The sequence below is a fragment of the Trachypithecus francoisi genome, unplaced genomic scaffold (genome assembly GCF_009764315.1).
Source record: "Trachypithecus francoisi isolate TF-2019V2 unplaced genomic scaffold, Tfra_2.0 Lachesis_group5, whole genome shotgun sequence".
Classification (NCBI taxonomy): domain Eukaryota; kingdom Metazoa; phylum Chordata; class Mammalia; order Primates; family Cercopithecidae; genus Trachypithecus; species Trachypithecus francoisi.
The window spans coordinates 100,538,477-100,554,245 of NW_022681470.1; the positions used below are offsets into that span (position 1 = coordinate 100,538,477).

A 15,769-nucleotide genomic window follows, 5' to 3' on the forward strand; every position below is an offset into this window, starting at 1 on the left:
CAGTCCATAATTTTAAACCACGTGACTGACGGGAAAGGGGTGTTTACTTCTGCCCACGTGCCTCTTCTCTGCTGTCCATCCCTGCCTTCACATATCACTCTCCTCTCGCCTTACTTTTGATTTTTTGGTTCTGAGTAATGTTCTCACCCTGCTTTCCTTTGTAGTATTCTGATATCCCATATTATTCTTCATGAACCTATCTGGACTATTAAGTCTAACAGAGCCTTAGGTAATGTAGTGGCCAAAAGGTGTCACCTCTGTAATCCATATAGTCTTGGAGAATATCCAACATCTGGGTCATTTGGGAGAAAAGTAAAACCCGATGGCCCCTGGCAAGAAAAAGAAAAGGAAACACTGCCAAGTCTAGTGGTATTTAAGGTCAATTTCCCTCAGGCAAAATTTACCAACGAATACAAGTTTATAAATAAATACCAAAGTAGAAATATAAATGTCATATGACTTATAGACTGCCTCAGAAACTCCAAATGTTTTCTATGAGAGTACACCTCCATAGGTCGCTGTATCCCTCAGAGCAGTCATCCTCAAACTAGAGTGGAGATTATTCCCAGGGGACATGTCTATGCAACAGGGGATATAAGCCCTAGAATAAACAAGGTGCCTCTTTCTGGAATGTCACTTTGCTCAGTGGAAAGAAATATAACCTTTCACTTTAGTAGCAAAATAAATACAGATATGTGAAGAGTAAAATGCAAAATTCAAACGCACAAAAAAAAAAAAAAAAGAAAGAAAAACTGGAGACTCCAAAGAAAGCTGTGGTTAGTCATCTACAACTCTTCCCTGTTGAGGGTGTAAAGTTACTATCCTCTCATCTACAGCTATATGGGTTGAAAAGTCTGAGACGCATTACTTTAGAGAAGCAAGGGGTAAGTGACGTCTCATCTTCCATAATACATGAGAAAATTTTTATATAGTGAGAGGAGAGAAGAAAGGAGGAGGCAAAATGATGGAGTAAGTCAAGAATAAAGTTAGGCTTAGAGTCCCTTGTTACTTGCTGTTATTTTAAATGTGCCTAAACAAAGAAGCACAGCACTGTCAAAACAACATTCTCATTATAAAAACTTATTTAATCTGAGCTTGCAACAAGTGTAAGAGGAACAATTATGGGAAACTCTTTCAAGATTCAAGCCCCAAATGGGTAGAGAAAGCATTGAACCTGAAAACCTCAATTCTAATCTCATTTCCGCCATTTGTTGGTGGCTGTGTAACCTTGGGCAAGTCATATAACCTTTTTGGGTCTGTGAAATAAAAAACTGGCCAGAAGGCATTTATAGGTCCTTCTCCAACTCTAACATACTTACAGCAGATATATGAGAACCAATTAAATACAGTAAGACATTATTTAACTTGCACATTCCTAAAGTTGAGCAATTTTGCCAAATTCAAAGTTTTATATTAGTTCAGCCCATACCTAAGACAGTCATCCCAAAGGGATAATTTTGAAACCCATGGGAATCTGGGCTTTTCCTAGATTTCTCTAGAAAGACAGAACTCTGGTGCCTAGGAGGATTAGGCATAAGCTGAATACATGGCTGCTGAACACTAACTAAACCTGGTCTTTTTTTTTTTTTTTTTTTTTGAGATGGTGTCTCACTCTGTCACCAGGCTGGAGTGCAGTGGTGTGATCTCGGCTCACTACAACCTCCACCTCCCAGGTTTAAGCGATTATCCTGCCTCAGCCTCCCAAGTAGCTGGGACTACAGGCACAAGCCACCATGCCCAGCTAATTTTTATATTTTTAGTAGAGATGGGGTTTCACCATGTTGGCCAAGATGGTCTCGATCTCTTGACCTCATGATCCGCCCACCTAGGCCTCCCAAAGTGCTGGGATTACAGGCGTGAGCCACAGCGCCTGGCTCTAAACCTGGTCTTCATGTCTCTGAGAAAGTCCTTCAAGTTCCTCTTGAGTTTAAATCAAACCCCACAGGTTAACAAAAATGAATGTTTACTGAGCCTTCATTATGTGTCAATTCAATGCAAGTTACTAGCAGGCAACTATAAAAGAAATGCTCAGTGTTGTCTCTGTCCTTGTGGAGCCAAACAATATATAGTTGGAGTGATACGGTAAACATATACCAATTAACCAGACAGTAGATTAAGGCAGCACATTGCCAAGTGCTGGATTAGGATCAAAGTGCTGTAGAAATTCAGGAAAGGAAACAATGATTGTGGAAGGGATAAGATGGGGTGGGATAGAATGGGGTGGGAGTGTAGCCATAGAGAAGGCAGAACCTGATTCAGCATTAAGAAAAAAAAGAAAACTGGAATTGGCCTGAACAACCCAGTGAGTTCCTCAATAGTCAAGTCTTAACAGTCGTTAGCTCAGAGCAGCAAATGTGAACCTACCCAGAATACAGGAATGCTAGTAGCTTATCCAGCAGGTGAAGCTTCCCACTGGCCTCAATCAGGTGGTCTCCAACTTCAAAAGGCTCCGGCTCCACACCTAGAAAAGAAAGAAACCACTCCCAGTAATGTGCCCTCAGTAAGGGCAGAAGCCAATAGCTAGGCTACAGGAAGAAAAGCCAAAAGCTCCTCATGTAAGTAGTTGTTTGCATGATGATCTCAGTCCTGTTTAACACCAATTACAGAGCCTGGCACATCCAACAAGCCTAATAAACATCTATCTAAGGAATAAAACCACTCTGCAGGAAACTGAGGCATAAGAAGATGCTAAAGGTCAAGGAGACCCAAAACTGAAATCTTGAGACTCACTGTATAAAATAAGTCAAGATGGCAGTCAGAATAACCTGGAGGGCTTCTTTCAAAACCTATGTGTTCCCAACACCCCCTCCTCTTAAAAAAAGTTCTCATACGCACCTACTTGAGATTTTGTACAATCTTTAAACAGTTCATAGCACTACTTGGCAGAGATTCCCTTAAAATGACTGCAGCAAGCCCTCTGTACTGATCCTATCTAGAGTCTCAGTGGCCACAGGAGTGCCTGCTCCAAGGGCTACCAATCAGGGAATCAAAAAAGCCCCAGTCTGAAGAAAAACAAAAACACCACACATCAAAATTCCTAGGATGCAGCTAAAGCAGTGCTCAAGGGAAAATTTACAGAGGTCTGAATGATGAAGTGGAAGCAACAAAGGAGACTGAGAAGGAGCAGATGGAAAAGATAAAGTATACCCTAGAAGCTGAGGGAGGAAAGTGCTTCAAGAAAGAAATGATCAACTGTGCCAAAGGCTTCTGAGAAGGTAACTGAAATGTGAACTGACAAATAACCATTGGTTGGGCAACAGGGAGATCATTAGTGAACCTGGAATAGTGGTGAGGAAAGGCTGACTGAGTCAGTTCAAGACAAGGGGAAATCTAATCATGAAGAAATGATTTTTAAAAACCTAGATTATCATGCATTCCACAAAACCACTGGTCTTGACTCTTCAGGTCATGAAAGAAAAAAAAGGGGGAAAAACACTGAAGAATGTTTCTAGATTATAGAAGAACAAAGAGACATGGCAAATGCAATGCAGAGTCTGCAGGGTCTAGGACTGGATCATGGATTTAACACACACACAAAAAAAAAAAAACCTTCCCAGAAGGGATATTACTGGGACAACCGAAGATATCTGAACATGAACAATATACGAGTTAACACCAATACAGAGAAATTGAGAATAAACAAAGTAGACAAAGAAAGTATATGCAATGATTTCGAAGAATTTTGGTATGATTTGGCCACAGAAACATTACCAAAGAGTAATGTGGGGGGAAAAGGCACTGCCTCACCATCAAACAAATATGGGTGATCCACACACTTTCGAAGCTGGGACAAGATGTTCTGTAGTTTAACTTTCTTTGCCGTCTCATTTTCAAATGCATCTGAAATTTAAAAAAAGAGAGAGAGGGAAAGAGACAGATGGCCTACTGAACAAAAAAACACCAAAACCCTGAGTTTTTATAAATAACCTTAATCATTTCAATTATATCCTTCGAACCTACACTAACCTCCCAATTTTCACTGAATTGTATGGAGAATTAACAGCATGTTCACATAAAGTTTTGTTAACCATTTTGTTTTAAGAAAGACCCTCCACTATAAATTGAACTCAGGAGTACTCTGTTACTCTTTAACGAATTCTAAATGTTCTTTAACTGTTGTTGTGGCGTCAAGGGACAAAAAAATGCAAATTGAGAAATTATTTCATTTCTGTCTCTCCTTTGCCACTTCCAATTCCTCCCAGTGAGTTTGAGTCAACAAAAAAGTTTTGCACTCTCTTAAATACAGCAGTTCCCCCTTATCCATGGGGAATATGTTCCAACACCATCAGTGGATATCAGAAACCACGGATAGTACCAAACCCTGTATGTATTCTGTGTTTTTTCCCCATACATACATACCTATGATAAAGTTTAATTTGGCACAGTAAAAGATTAACAATGACTCATAATAAAATACAACAATTATAACAATATACCACTATTCACAATGTTACAGACAGAAGATTTGTTCTTAGCAATCTCAGCATATAATTGTTTTTCATTTTTTTATTGAGAACTTTAACCTTTTTTGCTTAAAGGAAGCACTTTATGGCTTCTTTAGCATATCCAAAATGCAGGCATCACTACTCTTGTGCTTTGGGGCCATTTGTAAGTAAAATAAAGGTCACCTGAACAAAAGCACTGTGATACCATGACTATCAGACTGATGACAGAGCAGGCTACTAACGCTGACGGCATGGATCCACAGAACAAAAGGAGGATTCATGTCCTGGGTGGAACAGAATGAGATTTCATCATGCTACTAGCAACAGAGTTTGATTTAAATTTATGAATTATTTTTGGAATCTTCCATTTAATACTTTCAGACTGCAGTTCAGTGCAGAACTGAAACCTTGGAAAGTAAAACTGCAAATGAAGGCGGACTACCGTATCTCACAGGGTGGGAGGATGAAAGGCATGACTGGGACACCTGGAATGTTTGCTTAATTACAGGCACTAAGAAAAACTGAGTGAGGGGAGAAAAGGAAATTTCACAACTGCAACAACCAAGGCTGAGTTAACATTTAAGATGCTCCGCCAGCCGGGCGTGGTGGCTCAAGCCTGTAATCCCAGCACTTTGGGAGGCCAAGACGGGCGGATCACGAGGTCAGGAGATCGAGACCATCCTGGCTAACACGGTGAAACCCCGTCTCTAATAAAAAATACAAAAAACTAGCTGGGCGAGGTGGCGGGCGCCTGTAGTCCCAGCTACTCGGGTGGCTGAGGCAGGAGAATGGCATAAACCCAGGAGGCGGAGCTTGCAGTGAGCTGAGATCCGGCCACTGCACTCCAGCCTGGGCGGCAGAGCGAGGCTCCGTCTCAAAAAAAAAAAAAAAAAAAAAAAGATGCTCCGCCACCGTCCCATTGTAGCTGACCATAATTATTCAGAATACAAAATTCCATCCCATATTGGGATCATACAAATGAGTGTGATTATAAAATATTTTACTACATGAAATCATATCCTCACTTAGTTTTTAAATTGACAAATGCCCTCTGATTACCTAGGTCTTTCATCAAAATGGCCTTGTAGTATTTCTTCTGCAATGCTGACATGCCATGGTATATCACTACTTCTGTCTTCTTGGGAAGCTCTGTAGCTACGTCAGCTTTCACTCGCCTCAGCAGAAACGGCTGTAAGAGTTTGTGCAGTTCACTTGCTATATAAGAAAAAAAAATACAAGAAGTGTCGCACAAAAGTAGAACCAAGGCAATGAACTACTAGAGAACTTAAAGGAATTTATTTTTGTTTCTCATTTCATGCTTATTCTGCATTCTAGGCCAGTATGGTCATTTTTTATAGTATTTCTTCCTTCATTAGGATCTTCTTTTTTCTGGAATCATGACTGGTTCTTAGTCCAAGATCTAGGAACACTCAAAATAACTTGATTCTTACTTATCTCATTTGCACAAAGCTCTTTTGTTTCCAGAGTATTTTTGCATTTAATCTCATTGATCAGCAAAACAGCTTAGAAATTTCAAGTGAGGAATACTGTCCCCATTTTCATAGCTAAGTGAGGCTCAGAAATTAGGCAACATATCCAAAGTCACACAGCTGGATGTGAATGTGGCCAGCATTCAAATTTGGTTCTTTGACTTAAAAATCCCTTACTCTTTCCCCAGGTGTCTTGAAATTCAAAAATTATTCTACATTAGAATTATACTACCTTTAGGATTGCCAGATATGCAAATGGAAATACAGGTGCCCAGTTAAATCTGAATTTCAAATAAATAATGAACAACTTTTTAACACAAGTGTGTCCCATGTAATACAAGTATGTCATGCATTTGACTAGAAGTCTTATATTTTATCAAGTAACCTAAAACATGGGAGTAATCAGAGCAGGTTCACCAGGTAATCTTCAGTCTGTGGTCTGGGGATTTTTGCTGTGAGAAGCCCCCTCAAATTCACACTTACCTAGTACATACAAACTCACTAGTTGGCATACCTCCCATCTGTTTGGAAAAATCATCCCAGGATAGTATCAAAGGGATATATAGATAATCCTCCAACACAGAGGGGCAAAGATACAAGAACAGAAGACTACAACTCTTGGCTGTATGAATGAGGAAGGGTTCCCATCCCAGAATTCTGGTTTTGGTGCAGCATTAAAAGAAATACCAGTGCTGGCCGGGCGCGGTGGCTCAAGCCTGTAATCCCAGCACTTTGGGAGGCCGAGGCGGGTGGATCACGAGGTCAGGAGATCGAGACCATCCTGGCTAACACGGTGAAACCCCGTCTCTACTAAAAAATACAAAAAACTAGCCGGGCGAGGTGGCGGGCGCCTGTAGTCCCAGCTACTCGGAGGCTGAGGCAGGAGAGTGGCGTGAACCCGGGAGGTGGAGCTTGCAGTGAGTCGAGATCGCGCCACTGCACTCCAGCCTGGGCGACAGAGCGAGACTCCGTCTCAAAAAAAAAAAAAAAAAAAAAAAGAAATACCAGTGCTGTAGAATGCTGAACAGTAGTTTGGGACTACAGCACCCACATACTCTTCTCCCTCAGGAAGTGACATATAAAGTTAACAAAGTCTTTATAGAAATTACAAGTTGGGAAAAAAAAGTCTACAAATCAGCAGGCACTTTCTATTTCTTCCAAAAATGAACTAAAGAAGCCTTACTGCAAAATCACATAGCAAACAATTAAGACAGTCATGAATAGCAGACAACTGGGAACAACATGTGTGATCTCACGTCTCCCTAGTATCTGCAGCTCTCTGTCTCCCTGGAAGGTGTCCTCTGGTCATCAATTCTCCTTCTTTTCTACCTATAACCATTATGCATGAGGATGGTTTCTGTGCCAAGACTTCTTGGGGATGATTTGTTGGAAAGGAACTTGCCTGACTCAGACTCTTTCTCAATATCCTGGTAGCGCTGAACAAAATCTCCCACCTCTTCCTTGGAAAAGAGATCAGGCTCCACAAAACTGAGGAGGGAGTAGAGCTCTTGGAGGCTGTTCTGGATGGGAGTTCCGGTCAACAGGAGACTGAAGACTACTGAGAACTCAAATACACAAATAAATAAAATAAATATTCCATAACACTGGAATGCAAGGCTGAGTTACCCATCACAACCTTTACCCACACAGAGAGAGGCATGATTTAATGGAATGACCAAGGCGAGATGAAATCAGATGGCTCAGGTTCAAGCTGCATACTAGCTGTTTGATGCAGGAAATAATACCTCTTCAGTTTCAACTATAAGAAGGGGATAATAATCCTGTGAAGAAAATACAGTTATATGAGGATATAATAATGCTTTGTGAATTCTGAAGTACTGCATGAGGATTTAATATGGCTGTTATTATTCAGTTTATGTGGGGATTCAAACTATGTGTTACTGCCTGTGTGGGGGAGTCTACTGAGGTATCTGAGACACAATGCACATGCTCATGCAGTTTGAAAACCCAACACTACAGCATCAGGCCCCATGAAAGCAAGAAGTAAGATTTATAATAGTAAGCTGTCCTTTTATAAAATTTAATAGTGCATCAGATGCAAGATGTCAAGATTTCTGGATGTTTCTGGACATAGGATGACAGAGAATCTCAAATGGAAAAAAATGTTTCTTAAATTTTGAACAACAGAGAAGAACATAAAGAACAAGAGACAGATGAAGTAGAAGGTTAGGAAAAAGAAGAAAAGATATTCGGTCAAGCAAAAGATATTCTCTAAGCTGACATTCACAAGAACTTACACCACTAGAATTAAATAATACATCAAAAGGGGGAAGCCACATCTTGACATCTTGAGTATGTATATCATTTTTTTTCTTTTGTTGAGACAGGGTCTTGCTCTATCACCCAGGCTGGAGTACAGTGGCATGATCTCGGCTCACTGTAACCTCCTCCTCCCAGTTCAAGTGATCCTCCCACTTCAGCCTCTGCAGGAGCTGGACCACCACACTCAGCTAATTTCTTAATTTTTTTGTAGAGACAAGGTCTCACTATGTTGCCCAGACTGCTCTTGAACTCTTGGGCTCAAGTGATCCTCCTGCCTCGGCCTCCCAAAGTGCTGGGATTACAGGTGTGAGCCATAACACCCAGGCTGTTTTAAATGTCAAAACATAGTATGTAAATGTATATATATACACATATATATACACACACGTACATACACAAGTGTACTGTATTTTAATATTTAAAATAATATACATTTTGACTTCTTAAATATTATATGCATATATACCCTACTTTTTGGGTATATACACACAGCAAAGATTATGGCAGCATATACACCATTAAAGTGTTAATGTAGGAGTAGGATTACTGGGATATTTTCCTTTTCTTCTTGTCTTTCTATATTTTGATTTGGAGGCTGTCATAGGAAGACACTGCTTTTATAATATAAAAAATGATAAATGAATAACACAATCAATGAAAACATACGTAAACAATTTTTTTTTTGCCATCTCCCTTTTTTGTTTGTTTCTTTTTAAATGTCTAATCAATGTCTACCCATTCATGCTTGTTCTGCTTGTTAGGTGATGTTTTTGTAGTATTTCAAGTATGGGAACTTGTCAAAAGAAATGTTTCCAAAAATCAATTCACATTCTTACAATATGTGTTCACCAAGTAAAGAGCTGAAGTAAATGAAGGCTGTGAGGTCACAAAGGAAACCACGGCTGCTAGTCACTACAGGTAACTTAACCTATGACACAAATTAACATTTTGATTCAGTTAGGTCCATTTTGGGATCAAAATTATAACTGGGTAAAGATTAAGAGACTGTCTCTACTTGTAAATAGTATTTTGTAAGCTTTTTTGTGTGTGAATAAAATACTTTGCAAACATTTTCCATGTTATTAAATATTCTTCTACATAATTGTTCTTGGTTGCCCTACCCTTTGCAAATGCACTGTGTGAATGTAGCATAAATTGTACAACCAATTCCCTGTATTTCACATTTAGGTTGCTTCCAACTTTTATAAACTGAAAACAATATGGGGGGGGGAAAAAACCAACAGCAGTATCCCCCTCCCCATCTCTCAGTCCAATAAATAAATGTATTTTCTTTCCAACCAACTAGTTATCTGCAACTCAAGCCTCATCTAAAAAGGAATGCTTAGATGACCCAGAACCATTTCTTCACTTAATCCCTTTGAGCCTTAGTTTCCTTATGAATAACAAGAAAAGGCTGTGGGGCCAGCAACAGAACTTAGCTTCCTCGCTCAATGTCCAGGTTCTTTTACTATGCCTGTTTCTCTCCTCCCATTGTAAATTAGTAAACTGGCACAGTAGTTTATGAAGTCATCTTTTATAAGGTTAGATGCCAGGATATGACAACTGCTATGGATTGAAAGTGTTTCCTCCAAAATTCAGGTGTTGCCAATGTGACAGTATTAAGAGGTAGTGCCTTTAAGAGGTGGTTAGTTCATAAGAGCTTTTCCCTCGTGAATAAGATTCAGGCCTTTATTTTTTTAAAAAGTGTCATGCAGCATTTGGATAGCTTGCTCTTCTGCTCCCTCTTGCCTGTTCACCTTCTGTCATGTGAGGATGCAGTTAAGAAGGTTCTTGCCAAATGTTGGCACCTTGATTTTGGACTTCCCAGCCTCTAGAATGGTAAGAAGTAAATTTCTGCTCATATGAATTACCCACTCTGTGAAAAACAGACCAAGACAAGCTCTCAGAAGGAGATACTCTTTTTTTTTTTGAGACGGAGTCTCGCTCTGTCGCCCAGGCTGGAGTGCAGTGGCCGGATCTCAGCTCACTGCAAGCTCCGCCTCCCGGGTTTAGGCCATTCTCCTGCCTCTGCCTCCCGAGTAGCTGGGACTACAGGTGCCTGTCACCTCGTCCGGCTAGTTTTTTGTATTTTTTTTTTTTAGTAGAGACGGGGTTTCACCGGGTTAGCCAGGATGGTCTCGATCTCCTGAGCTCGTGATCCGCCCGTCTCGGCCTCCCAAAGTGCTGGGATTACAGGCTTGAGCCACCGCGCCCGGCCGGAAGGAGATACTCTTAAAAGTCCCTACAAAGAAGGCAAAGGACACCAGGGATAGAGGGGGCCCCACCAGGGGACAGTAACCTTTGAGACTGGGCTAATAATACACAGTGATCGTATCTACATTAAGATTCTAAAAACTGCAACTTTCAGGCCAGTAAATATAGAATTCGTATCTAAGACTTTCCTCCAAATGATCTCTAAATTTATCAATTGGTTTATTACAGGACAAGGAACAAACTTCAATTATCATCACAGAAATTAACATATATGGTCTCACCAATGAACAAACCTTTACCAAGTCAGTAAGAAGGGTATTTCACATTGCACTGACTTCTCAGAAAAAAGGACCAATCTAGGCTACAATGATATTTCTCATCTACTTTGCCAGAATGATGCAAGAGATCCAGAGAAAGGAATGAAAGCAAGTGTATTATGCTCAAAAGTAGGACAAAGACAAGAAACTGGAGGTAATATTCAATAACATGTCATTGGTCTCTTTATGACCCCAGGTGAACTATCAAATTTTTTCAACAGGTAAATTGGGGGGAGGGGTACATGTCTTGATATATCTACTATTGCACAGAGAAGAATCATAAGATTTTTTAAAAGAAATTGTCCCTTTGAAGATGATCAAAAGAGAGTCGAAACATTTCTGAAATAAAATGCATTTTATTGGGGTAGGGTTCTTATTCACCAGATATTAGTAAACCTATCTCCTATATAAAAGAAAGAAGTTAGGCCATATTCAGTACTACTTCTGTCTTCCATAAAATGTTTATTTAGCCCTGTGGAAATCGAACTCGAAAAAAGGTTTCAATTTAATTGACTCTATATAGGCCTAAACTAGTATTTTTTTAAGAGAGTTATGGGCCGGGCGCGGTGGCTCAAGCCTGTAATCCCAGCACTTTGGGAGGCCGAGACAGGCGGATCACGAGGTCAGGAGATCGAGACCATCCTGGCTAAGAGTGAAACCCCGTCTCTACTAAAAAATACAAAAAAAAAAAAACGAGCCGGCGAGGTGGCGGGTGCCTGTAGTCCCAGCTACTCGGGAGGCTGAGGCAGGAGAATGGCGTGAACCTGGGAGGCGGAGCTTGCAGTGAGCTGAGATCCGGCCACTGCACTCCAGCCTGGGCGACAGAGCGAGACTCCGTCTCAAAAAAATAAATAAATAAATAAATAAATAAATAAAAATAAAAAAAATAAAAAAATAAAAAAGAGAGTTATGAAGAAAAGATGAATATGTGGAGCACAGAGAATTTTTAGGGCAGTTCAGACTACCCTGTATGATACTATAACAGTAGATATCATGGTATTGTACATTTGTCCAAACCTACAGAATGCACACCACCAAGAGTGAACCCAAATGTAAACTATGGACTTTGGGTGATAGTGATGTATCAATGTAGGTTCATCAGCTGCAACAACTGTGCCACTCTGGTGGGGTATGTTGATAACGGGGGAAGCAGTACATGTGTGGGGACAGGGGAGAGCTGGACATGTGTGGGGACATATGCATGGGAAACATCTGTAGTTTCTGTTCAATTTTGCTGTGAATCTAAAATTACTCTAAAATATAATGTCTATTTTACAAGAAGAGGTTATATAAAAACTAAGGCTACACTGTAAGTTTACCTCTGACAAGGTCTTATGCAGCAGGGAGCTTTGGTTTTTCAACCTGTGAGCTTCATCCACAACAAGAACACTCCAAGAGAATCTGTGAGAGAAAACCCAAGCTTTCAGTTTTGTGTAATTTAAACACATATTTCACAATCAAAAGTCTTACTACAAAACTGTGCCTGTTATTAAAAAGACTAACAGTAAGCCCCTTCTATTACAAATGCTACCAAATTACCTTCCTATCTGAGAGGCTACCATGTGCATAATACAATATCTGGATAAGGCAGTAAAACTAAGGGATTTTTTTTTTTAACAAAATGGGAAAGACCTATGAAGAAAGGAAGAAGCCAGAGACAGAAAGGAAAAGGAAACATTTATGATCTATTACTTTGTGCCAGACACTGACCTCAGGGCTTTATGTGTTATTTAGTCCAAAAGAATATAGCAGGCAGACGATTGTGCTCATTTTACTAACAAAGACACTAAAGCTCAGAAAGGTTAGGTGACTTGGTGGAGGTCATAAAGACAGAGCTGACGTTCAAACACAGAAGAAAAAAATCAAGAGACAGTGGTGTTGCAGGAACTTAAGAAATGTGACTTTAAAATGGGGAAGTGGTGAACAGAGTCAAATCTCACAGAGATGTCCAGGAAGACACATCCACTGAATTTGTTGACATGGAAGTCATTAGTGGCTGCTGCCAGAGCACGTCTTATAGCATAGTGGGTCACATCAGCAATTTCTCAAGAAGTTTCAGTCATAAAAGCAAATACTTTGACAAACACTACTGGGAAGCTATTTTTAAAAAATTCAAAATACAGAAGAAGATTTATGTGGGAATTTTTCAAGTTGTATCATTTAAAACAGCAAAAATGGAAAAATAACCTAAATGTTCAATAATAGATGGTAAAATATCACATGGCATTTTAAATAATAAATATGATTATGTTGCAATTTAAAAGGCCTATAGAATAATAAAAAGATACAAATATCATATATCCTCTTTTACAAATGTAAAAGTCATGCAAAAGATAATAAAGTGGAAATTATAGGATGTTTACTTTTTATTTTGATTATAAACATTCTGGAATCCCATTACTTTATTTTCATATTTAAAAAGCTAAATGTATATGCCGGTAAAACAGAATATTAGAAAAACAGTAGGTATGGAAAGGAAAATTCCTCCCAAATTAGAGAAAGATCTTGAGCAGAGGTTCACCTTACAAGGAGGAGGCCCTCTTCCTGAGGCTACAGAGAAACTCCAGAGGATAGGCGGGGAGGAACAGAGGTGCCTACTACACTACCATTCACCTACTGAGAGGAGTGAGTAGAGGGAGGACTGAAGGTCCAAAGAGAGTGCAGGAAGTCAGAGAAGGCTGGGTGGCATGAGCAGAGGATGCATTTAAGGATGGTAAGAAACAAGGGCCCAGATGAAGTTGCATAGTGGTCATGAGATAAGGTATGGAAGTTTCTCTAGGATGGTGCCTGGCTCTGTTTGAATTAGCTTTCAAAACAGATTAGGTTCTACTCCCTTGTGAAGAACTAGACATTTAGGTCTAGTTTAGACATCAGGTCCAAAAAATGCTTGTTCAGTGGGAACAGGCTATAGAGAGGTGGATTTTGGCTCGTGAAAGGAAGTGGGTCAAATCCCTCATCAAAGGATACTCTAAAGGATGTTCCCTGAAGAGGAAAAGATGGGGGGAATTCCAGCACTGAATGGAAAGTCTGATGAGGTAAATTCTAATCCTCTTGATCCAAAGATTTTCACAAGTCTATTGTCCAAAACATTTCAAATTTTTCATATTTGTAACATGCACAGCCTTAACTCTTCATAATAAATCTTTTTAGGGCAGAGATGATATTACACTTCCTTGCTATTCTCAGAATGTACAATATGGTAATAAGCAATATAACCTTCCAAATATATTGAAAGAATATATCTATGTTGTTGGGATTCATACTACAAGACAGCATTATAAATATCCCTGTTACTTAGGTTCTTAAATCTACCTGAAAATGCATTGAAAACAACAAATGATCTGAAATAGAAAGATTCTATTTCTGCTGAATAAAGTAGAACTCCAGTACAACTAGCTATTTTGAGAAGTTCTCTTAAAAAGAGGCTCCACAGCATCATATGCTGGGTTTAAATGTCTGCTTTGCTATTTATCATCAGCAACGTAACCTTGGATGGGTTACCAAATCTCTTACTTTCCTCACCCATAAAATGGATAATAGCTGCCTCGTAGGGTTTTCATGAAGATTAAGTGGGATAATTTATGTAAAGTACCCAATAACATTTATGTCCCAATTGTACTGTCTTTTGAGACTTCCCATATATTGCTATGTATTATGGATATCTGTACACTTCTGATCCCTCCACTGGAGTTTATGTCTTCTTCGGGTAGCTCTATGATTTACTTTCCCGATAGTGCCAATAACTTTCAGAACAATGTCCTTCCAGTGAGTGACTTTCAACAAAAACAATAACAAAAAATTGTTATTAAGTTGAATATTAATAACAAAAAGAGAGGGAACGTGTATCTTCTTAAGAAAAGTAAGATAATATGCTCACTTAAATGAAATACCGGATAGAAGTCATGAAATCTATGACCTAGCCCCTAGTATTTCAAAATAACACGAAAATAGAAATTCAACTCACAGGAACCTGGATGAGAAATAACCTTTAAAATATTGATAAAATACTTTTAAAACAAAAATTTTTGAATATTAAAATACAGAATATCCACCTAACCATGTCATAACCACAGAGGTTATACAGAATGAAACCCTGCCAACATATCTTTCTTACCTAAACTCTAGCCCTTGTTTAATCTGCATTTTAACTGTTATCTTGACATGATTCTATCATTCCCATTATCAGGTGGTATTGAGAGTTAAATCTGAGTTTCCAATTTCATGGGCCAACATGAGGTCTAAAAGTTAACTAATTAGAGGTACACTTTAAACTCACTTTCTAAAATGTTAATTCCATAGCACTGATTGCTACTTTAGGTTACTTCCAGCAAACAGCTCAAATGAGTCTCCTTCTATATTGCAGTAAAATCTCCCAATGGTAGTACTGAAAGGGGTCTATGCAAGTTTCATGTAAAGAGCCTAATATCTATTAACCATACAAAGTATGTTTGATCTCATTTAATTTTCATAACAGCTATTTGAGTTCAGAAACAATTATCCCCATTTTACAGATGAAGAAGCTGAAGTTCATGGAGATTAAATAACTAACCCAGGACACACAGCTAATAAGTAGAGGACTGTAACATGGGGACTCCTGCCATGCCGCCTACTCATAAAGAGAACTAAGACGTACCAGACATGCCAGGAGAGGCAAAGTACTAAAACGTGAAGGAAAGACATGACATTCACGATCCATTCAACGCAAGTTCTTAAATAGTACAACCTACTCACGATTTTAGAAATGATGCATCTTTCAAGCAAATCTGAAAAATTAGGAAGACACATTATAAAGGCTGGCATTGATAAACTCTGATATTGATAAGCTAGTTTTCTGTGAACTCTCTTAAACTACAGGATTTATCTAAGTCTCATTTGTTCATTAAGCAAAAAACATTCTGAAAATAAGTTCTACGTAGCGCCATCTTAAAAACAAAGAGAAGAAAAGCCTGATTAAGTGGAAGGTCAGCGGCACACACTGTCTTAGACTGAAGAACGAGGATGTAAAATAAGGTGGCCAAAG

At 39.2% G+C, this 15,769-nt stretch overlaps 1 protein-coding gene across 11 annotated transcripts in view; it reads right to left on the minus strand.

Moving 5' to 3' along the window:
- The window catches only part of CHD1L (chromodomain helicase DNA binding protein 1 like), a 55,730-nt gene that overhangs the window by 24,505 nt on the left and 15,456 nt on the right, over nt 1–15,769 (minus strand). For 5 of the 11 annotated variants that reach the window (XR_004434013.1, XR_004434012.1, XM_033197865.1 and 2 more), the window contains 7 exons: nt 15,481–15,512; nt 12,069–12,150; nt 7,338–7,500; nt 5,505–5,660; nt 3,748–3,840; nt 2,365–2,461; nt 256–329 (listed from right to left, as the gene is read on the minus strand). Coding sequence is in view for 9 of the 11 variants with exons in the window: in XM_033197865.1 (XP_033053756.1) it covers nt 256–329; nt 2,365–2,461; nt 3,748–3,840; nt 5,505–5,660; nt 7,338–7,500; nt 12,069–12,150; nt 15,481–15,512 (697 nt within the window). In the remaining 2 variants the exon portion in view is untranslated. The remainder of the gene's footprint in view (nt 1–255; nt 330–2,364; nt 2,462–3,747; nt 3,841–5,504; nt 5,661–7,337; nt 7,501–12,068; nt 12,151–15,480; nt 15,513–15,769) is intronic. The other 6 variants (XM_033197872.1, XM_033197869.1, XM_033197873.1 and 3 more) reach the window with 4 other exon arrangements.